Source organism: Pinus tabuliformis, chromosome 1_2, assembly GCF_031772625.1.
Source record: "Pinus tabuliformis cultivar Carrire ecotype Pingquan chromosome 1_2, CPIR1, whole genome shotgun sequence".
NCBI classification, from domain to species: Eukaryota; Viridiplantae; Streptophyta; class Pinopsida; order Pinales; family Pinaceae; genus Pinus; species Pinus tabuliformis.
In genome coordinates, this window is record NC_142298.1 from 1,270,370,581 (window position 1) to 1,270,378,995 (window position 8,415).

The following is an 8,415-nucleotide window of genomic DNA, read 5'->3' on the forward strand; positions in this document are numbered from 1 at the left end:
CAGTGAAATTCTTAGCAATATCATGGGGGTCGAATAGTCTTCTTGGAAACTTGAGCAATTATAGACATCTTATGTTGTTTACTTCCTTGAATGCGTGGCCTACATCAAATAGTGAAAAGGCCCCACAGGCTACAGGAAATTATGGCCAAATAGCCTTCTTTTTGTCCTTAAATTCTTTAGTCAAACCTCCTTCTCTGCAGGTTTGATAAGCAATTTCTCGTGCCATGAGTTTGTCAGGAACATACAAGAGTAAAGCGTGAGGGGAAGCAGCACTTCCGAATACCCTGACATATGTAAGCATTTCTTCTCCAAACCATCTCGTGACAGGGAGTATATCTACCTCTGCTTCAGGAGAACATCTTGGAGCATCTTTATCATACAACATTTTGTGTAGGGGCAACATGATTCCATGACAAATTTTATAGAAAAATGGAGTGAACTTAGAATCCCATAATTCTTTGTGATAAACATGAATGGGTAAGGGGTCTTGAGTCGTCAATTTCCATCCCATTAAAGGAAACTTTGAAACATATCAGATTTCATCCATCACATATGCTGATAAGTAGAATGGGGGATAAATTCTCTGGGAAGCAGTTCTTTTAGACCGGTAATTTAAAATAGCAATAGCTAAATTGTCAGACAATATTTTAGCCCAATCCATGATATTAGAATTAACGGTGGCATCCAATAATGGTAGCCATTCAAATGAAAATTTATTAATGTCTGGCCTCCTGAAAATTCTATAGAGCATAGCAGCAGCAAATCAATATGGGGAAGTAAGAGAACTAGTACTATACATACCATGTTTATCGCGTTTTAGTGGTTCATCTCTCCTTGACCAATCTTTGGTGCATTCTGCCATGTATTCATTTTCTTTAGTAAACTTTTCTATGAACTGTTTGTGATAAGTCGCTTTTGGATCTAGTAAATGATACATGAGCTTCAGGTCTTGTTGAGTAAAAGAGCCAATGAGTCCTTGACCTTGAGTTTTAAATTGCCTATTTTTTATGTCAGCGCTGTCTAGTACCCATTTAACCATGTCTGTATAGGGGAGAATTTTTGGCCTCGCTGCTATTCGATGCAAGAACGAGCAAGCTAAATCTGCAACTGATGCCTCAGAAGACCCCTGTGAACCTGCAGTAGCCGTAACCTCCATCACCTTGGGATTCTCTTCTTCAAGTAAATTATACATGCCTTCCCAAGTAGTGATACCAGCATCTATGTTACAGGTGGTGTCTATATACAAAGGCGACATTTCTTTGTCTTCAGAGCTCAAAGCTTGGCCTTTCTTCCCCATCATATACCGTATACTGCTTTGTATAGTTCTTTGTTCTCCGTTCCTGCAGTTTACAAGTGAGGTGAGAGTAATGATAAGGAAAGGTGATGGGAAAGCTTTAAATGCTGAACACATAAAAATTATACCACCTTATGTGAACTGGATCTTTGATAAGCACAAAACCATATTTCATTAACAACTGGAAACTAAGTCATTAATTAGCATTTAAGCGCATAACCAGGTCTCAGTTTATGGGAAAAAGCTTTCTTGAAGAATGAACCCAAAAGATTTGCGACGAATTGATTTTGTGATTTGATTTGCAATATCACATATCACTGTGTTGCAATATCGCAATATTGCTATATCGCTGTACTGGTATATCGCAATATCACAATATCGATATATCGTAAAAGCGCGACATATGACAATTTTTTGTTAAAGTGTTTTCTGTGAAATGCGATTTTGCGATATGTGCCATGGCATATCGGTGGTTTGGGGTTTTTTAGCGTAAGCGGTCTTTGATGCATGCGATGTGATATATGTTTTTCAATATGTAATCTCGCATCGCGATCTCGTGATCTTAGAATTCTGCTTGTAAGGAGGTATCATATTATCCTTTTTGCGATGCGATATTTCCTAAGGAGTGATTTTATCTTACCTTATCATGAAACCTAGGATTTTTTATTTTTTAAGGGTATTTTCCTAAGTTTATGATGGTAAGTTTTATTAAAAAGGAAATAGAAGCAATTTATAATTTTTCAAATTTTAACTAAGGGTCCCCTCTTATTTAGCATTAGTAATAATGCTAAGTAAAAACAGGGGTTGTTGTTGGCCACAACAGGAAGTTATCCCTTAATTAAGGTGATAAGGATGAGTTGTATTTGAGTTGTAATTAGTTAGCTCAGCTATCTGAGTTAAGTCCAGTTAGATTAGTTCCAAATAGTTTGTGGAACTAATTGTGAGTTCAGTCAATTAATGCATACATGCATGCAACTAGTGTGCTCTAGATAACTGAATATTCTCTCATAAATAACTAATGCATGTCAGTTCAGACAAAGGCCCAATTGAGATTAAAGACAAGGACATTTTACTATCAGTTGGAGGACGTTTTCTATAAAGGAAACTCATCTATGCAGAAGAAACAAGGTTCCTTGATGATTGTGTAGTTTTTACAGAGGTGAGAGCAGTGCGTGAGGTGAGAATCACACAGGTTACAGCTGGATCACCCAGGAGAAACAACAAAATGAAATAGAAGGCTTGGAGGGAAGAGGAGAAGGTTTGTGAGAAGCCTCGATTGCCTGTGAGCATCCAGGAGGATTGTACTGAGAGTTGGTTAGATGTGAGAGCTAAGGCTTGTATTATTCTGATGTATTTCCACCTTGTATGATAATACATATAGCGGGGTTTTTAGCTAAGGCTTTCCCTAAAGTATTCTTCTATGTTTCATGTGCTATTGTTTCTTCTTCTCTGTTATATGATTTTTGTTTGATCTTGCTCAAAATCGATTAAGCTTCCACAAGTTTGATAGTAGAAGTAGATTAAGTATTTTTCTTTAGTACATTGCATAATCAGTTTAATCTATAGTGAGAATTTCCACATGGTATCAGAGCAAAGGTGATCAAAGTCGTGAACAACATATTGAGAAGGAAAAATTTTGAAGTTTGAAGTTCTTGATTGCAGGTATAAAATCAATTTCTTATCACATCTCAAAGTTCACCAATGGTGTTCAATGGCTTGATACTCGAGTATGCCCTGGATGGTAGCTCGAATTACATAGCATGGAAGGATCACGTGGAAGCGGTATTAAAAGACAATAGTTTGAATGACTTTATTGGTCAAGAAGTCCCCAAGCTAATAACAGTTAATTCCCAAGAATTGGCGGAATGGAATAAATGTGTGGCAAGACCGAGGAGGATTCTTCTTGAGGGAGTTCGAGACCAAATTGTCTCGAGTCTCCATGGGAAGGAGACTCCATTTTCAATGTGAAAGACATTGAAGAACCTATATCATAACAACAATGACCAGAGGAAACTAGTGCTGAAGGACAAGCTTCAGAAAATCAAGTGTGAAAAGGGTGGCACGATTTCTACATATGTGAAAAAGCTCACCACCTACAAAGATGAGCTTGGAAGTGTAGGAATCACGACAGCCGATGATGATATGGCGAGTCTTTCTCTCCTTGGTCTTCCTAAGAGCTAGCATAGCTACTAGGACTCAATGAATGGAAGAGAGAAACTATCAGATTGGGAATGACTATGGTCGGATCTAATGCAGGAGAAGATTAGGAGAAGCACCAGAGATGGTTCTTCATCTAAGCATGATGATGAAGAAAATCTAGCCTTAGCAGGTAAGGCAATGAAAGGGAAGGAGAAGGATTCTCATCCTAAATCAAGTTCTTCTCATGGAGGGAAGAAGGGTGACAAATCTAAAGTGAGATGCTTTAATTGTTATGAGATGGGTCATTATGTGACTAATTTCCCATCAAAGAAGTCTAAGAAGGGATCCTCGGAAGGATTTGAAGGTGAGGCATTGGCCTCTTAGTTCGAGTTGGACTTCACCCTCATTGCATGCATGGTTCCATCGATGATGGGTTGTGGTTGGTTTCTTGATAATGGAGCCTCATTCCACATGACCGATGATGAAAGTTTATTCAATACCTTGGAGGAGAAAGACATTAAGATACTCATAGAGATGGGTGATGATGAAAGGTATAGTGTTTTAGGAGTAGTCACGGTCGCTTTTCAGAGGGAGCATGGAGCTTATATCACCTTCATAGATGTGAAGTATTGCCTGGACTAAAGAAGAACTTGGTATCGATTGTGATGTTGAAGGACAAAGGCTACGATTTTGTCTTCAGTAAGGGAAAGGTTTTCCTTAGACACATCACCATAGGACAGGTGAAATAGATCGGTTCACGGGTACAAAACCTATATGCTCTTGAGGTTCAAGATGCATGTAAAGCCTTAAGGAGCAAGGCCAATGTTAGAGACTTGGTGTTTGATAGTGAGAGTACATTACCTCTCAACATGTAGCCCCAAAATAAGTTTTAGACAATTGTGGAGGAGCCACAATTGGAGACGCTAAGAGGAGACTAAGTGGAGGCATCCACTCATGTAGAGACCTCTAGGAGGGGGAAATTTCGAGCCAAGTCAACAGAGGGATCACATGCAGCCATACCTGCAGGTGTGAGGTGGTGCAATGTGAAGTGATAGTCCCATGAAGGCTGAAATAGGGGTAGGATCCTTGAGGTACCTAGCCTCTTTGATTAGACCTTGCTATGGGAACCCCAATGAGGAGTAGCAAGACTAGTTAAGTGCGTAGCGACAGAAGTAGATGGAGTGATAGATGGAGCTTCAACATTAGAGGGTGTTTCTAGCACAACATGGAGGTTAGTTCGGAGATCAGTTACTTACTTCTCAGTAACTGAGTTGTAGTGTAGAAGTGGGCAGTAAGATGCAACATGATGAGAGGAGGTGCAGTGTGGATGCATTGTTGGGAGATAGGACCAACAACAACACGGATGCAGTAGGAGGAATCAATGTGATTGACTCAGTCAGAGATCGAAGTGACAGAGGCTAGAACAGTCAGATACCGAAGAGCAAAGAGGTGCATATTTTTCAGTCGACAGAGGCAATAACAGTCAGATACTTTGATGACAGAGGCATTATTTTGATTCAGGTTGGATATTCTTCTATTTCTAGAGTTGTTAGAGCAACAAAACCAAGGTTAATTTTAGGGGCGAATAATAGCCCAAAGGCGAAATTTAAGGCTTTTTATATTTTAATGGGGCGAATTTTTAAATAAAATAATAATTTTTTTTTTATATAATTAGCCCATATTTTATTTAAAAATTAATTTATTTTTTTATTTTAGTCCAGGGCGGATAAACTAACCGAATCGAATTTGATCAAAATCGCCCCATTTTGATATTTGCGGAATCGTATTTGATCAAAATCGCCTCCATTTTGATATTTGCTCCTGGTTTGGGAGAGCAAAATCGCCATTTTTTATTTAAGTTTGGGTTTTCTGGTTTGGGAGTGGTTTGTGAGGATTGATTTGGTCCCGGGAGTGGTTTGTGAGGGTCGATTTGGTCCTGGGATGTTAGATTTGTTTTGAAATGGAGGGCGGAGCTTAATTTGTTTTCAAATGGAGGGCGGCTCCCTGTTTTGACGGATTCAGCCCGCTGTTTTGGTGTAACGGATTCAGCCCGCTGTTTTGGTGTATATGGCTCCAGCGGCTCTGTTTCTGTGGATGTCGAAATGATTCCTTGGGGTGGGCAGGTAAATGCACTGTGCAGGTTTTTCATTGAGATAAAAATGCCCTGCTAATTGGATCTCAGTTTGCATTCACCTTCATATTCGGTTCTGTAGAGATTATGTACAGGCATTGAGGAAAATTGCGAGACATTATGCTGGGTGTCCTAAATTTTGTCTGTGAATGCCTTTTATCGGTTTGGCTTTGTTGTGTGTCAGACCAGCATTGCCACTTGGGGGTTTCTTTTAACTTTTGAACCGTTTTGCCTGCAAATGTGTCTTGGCTTACATTATTGTAATGGTGTGACTTTGAATGCAGGAGCATGTTGTGCAGACTAGCCATGGGCCAATCTCTGTTTTTGTATGCGGAGACCAGGAGAAGCCTGCCCTTGTTACATATTCGGATGTTGCCTTGAACTGTGAGTTTCATCTCTGTATCTTATTGACATGATTCTTAGCGTCTTGCAGATTGATTACGTCAGTCATTTCACGCAAAGGCAATGTTTGCGCAATTTGCATGATGGTTGTGCTTTGCTGGTAGCCCTGTATAAGTTATTGAGCCCACTGTGGGCATTTGTCATGGTAGCTTCTATTCTATTATTTGAGATAATCTGAAGCAATGATGAAATTTCCATATGTTCTGTTGCATTCGAAAAAATGACTCTGTAAACAGGGATCATCATTTGTATATTGGTGATCAACTTACGATCTCGATACATTTCCATGCCCACCATCTCTATGCCGATTTCAGGTTTGATTAATTCCTCAAATTTCCTATCATGGTGGACATGGAGTGAATCTTAGACTATATTGTATTTGTTCAATCAGCATGCTCAAAATCACTTTGTAGTTTGCCCTGATAGCATCCTGGTGTAGCAAACTCTTGATGACACCTCATTTTTGCAAGTGTCTCTTGCATTTTTTTCCATTTATGAAATCATTTGCTTTTATTGATTGCCGCCCTCTTGGTGTTTCCTTTTCTCTTCAACGATACTGTTAATGCATTCAGACATGCAATGTGCATTCTGGGCTAATGAGTGAAATTATTGAACTTACTTCTTTAAAGCAGTATTTCACACCAACAAGTTTTTGCTAATCTGGCAAGCAATGAGTGGAAATATGTTGATGGGCTGATGCCATTTCTGTGGTTATTGTAACATCTTCTTTTTCTTCCACAACAATACATTACATTGATGGAATAAGAATTTTGAAGTTTTGTAAATTAATAAAATCAATTGATTGACATAACCTTGTGATTAACCGTGTAATTTGTATACTAAATTATTTGTCGTTACTAACTGGTCCGGCATCTATTTGTTTCTTGAACAGACATGTCATGCTTTCAAGGGTTGTTCTTCTTCCCTGAGGCTGCTTCGTTATTCTTTCACAATTTCTGTATCTATCATATTGATGCACCTGGACATTAGCCTCATGATAGATATTAGCCTCATGCTGATCGTGTTTTTGCAGGTGATGATGAATTTGCTTTACTTTTATGGCATGTGTGGAATTCCAATACATCTCTATGCCGATTTCAGGTTTGATTAATTCCTCAAATTTCCTATCATGGTGGACATGGAGTGAATCTTAGACTATATTGTATTTGTTCAATCAGCATGCTCAAAATCACTTTGTAGTTTGCCCTGATAGCATCCTGGTGTAGCAAACTCTTGATGACACCTCATTTTCGCAAGTGTCTCTTGCATTTTTTTCCATTTATGAAATCATTTGCTTTTATTGATTGCCGCCCTCTTGGTGTTTCCTTTTCTCTTCAACGATACTGTTAATGCATTCAGACATGCAATGTGCATTCTGGGCTAATGAGTGAAATTATTGAACTTACTTCTTTAAAGCAGTATTTCACACCAACAAGTTTTTGCTAATCTGGCAAGCAATGAGTGGAAATATGTTGATGGGCTGATGCCATTTCTGTGGTTATTGTAACATCTTCTTTTTCTTCCACAGCAATACATTACATTGATGGAATAAGAATTTTGAAGTTTTGTAAATTAATAAAATCAATTGATTGACAGAACCTTGTGATTAACCGTGTAATTTGTATACTAAATTATTTGTCGTTACTAACTGGTCCGACATCTATTTGTTTCTTGAACAGACATGTCATGCTTTCAAGGGTTGTTCTTCTTCCCTGAGGCTGCTTCGTTATTCTTTCACAATTTCTGTATCTATCATATTGATGCACCTGGACATTAGCCTCATGATAGATATTAGCCTCATGCTGATTGTGTTTTTGCAGGTGATGATGAATTTGCTTTACTTTTATGGCATGTGTGGAATTCCAATACATCTCTATGCCGATTTCAGGTTTGATTAATTCCTCAAATTTCCTATCATGGTGGACATGGAGTGAATCTTAGACTATATTGTATTTGTTCAATCAGCATGCTCAAAATCACTTTGTAGTTTGCCCTGATAGCATCCTGGTGTAGCAAACTCTTGATGACACCTCATTTTCGCAAGTGTCTCTTGCATTTTTTTCCATTTATGAAATCATTTGCTTTTATTGATTGCCGCCCTCTTGGTGTTTCCTTTTCTCTTCAACGATACTGTTAATGCATTCAGACATGCAATGTGCATTCTTGGCTAATGAGTGAAATTATTGAACTTACTTCTTTAAAGCAGTATTTCACACCAACAAGTTTTTGCTAATCTGGCAAGCAATGAGTGGAAATATGTTGATGGGCTGATGCCATTTCTGTGGTTATTGTAACATCTTCTTTTTCTTCCACAACAATACATTACATTGATGGAATAAGAATTTTGAAGTTTTGTAAATTAATAAAATCAATTGATTGACAGAACCTTGTGATTAACCGTGTAATTTGTATACTAAATTATTTGTCGTTACTAACTGGTCCGGCATCT

At 38.4% G+C, this 8,415-nt stretch overlaps 1 protein-coding gene across 2 annotated transcripts; it reads left to right on the forward strand.

Annotated features, from left to right (window-relative positions):
• The first annotated feature begins 5,343 nt into the window (after positions 1–5,343).
• Positions 5,344–8,109, forward strand: LOC149210854 (protein NDL3-like). 2 transcript variants are annotated; one of them, XR_016252309.1, is made up of 4 exons: positions 5,344–5,556; positions 5,849–5,948; positions 6,859–7,067; positions 7,787–8,109. XR_016252309.1 is itself a non-coding variant. In XM_089394492.1 (3 exons), the coding sequence occupies exons 1-3, from the start codon at positions 5,536–5,538 to the stop codon at positions 6,954–6,956; spliced, it is 219 nt and encodes a 72-aa protein (XP_089250618.1). In that variant the 5' UTR covers positions 5,344–5,535; the 3' UTR covers positions 6,957–7,778. The 2 variants fall into 2 exon arrangements, 1 of the variants encoding a protein (XP_089250618.1); XM_089394492.1 differs by lacking the exon at positions 7,787–8,109 and having other exon boundaries at positions 6,859–7,778.
• The last annotated feature ends 306 nt before the right edge of the window (positions 8,110–8,415 follow it).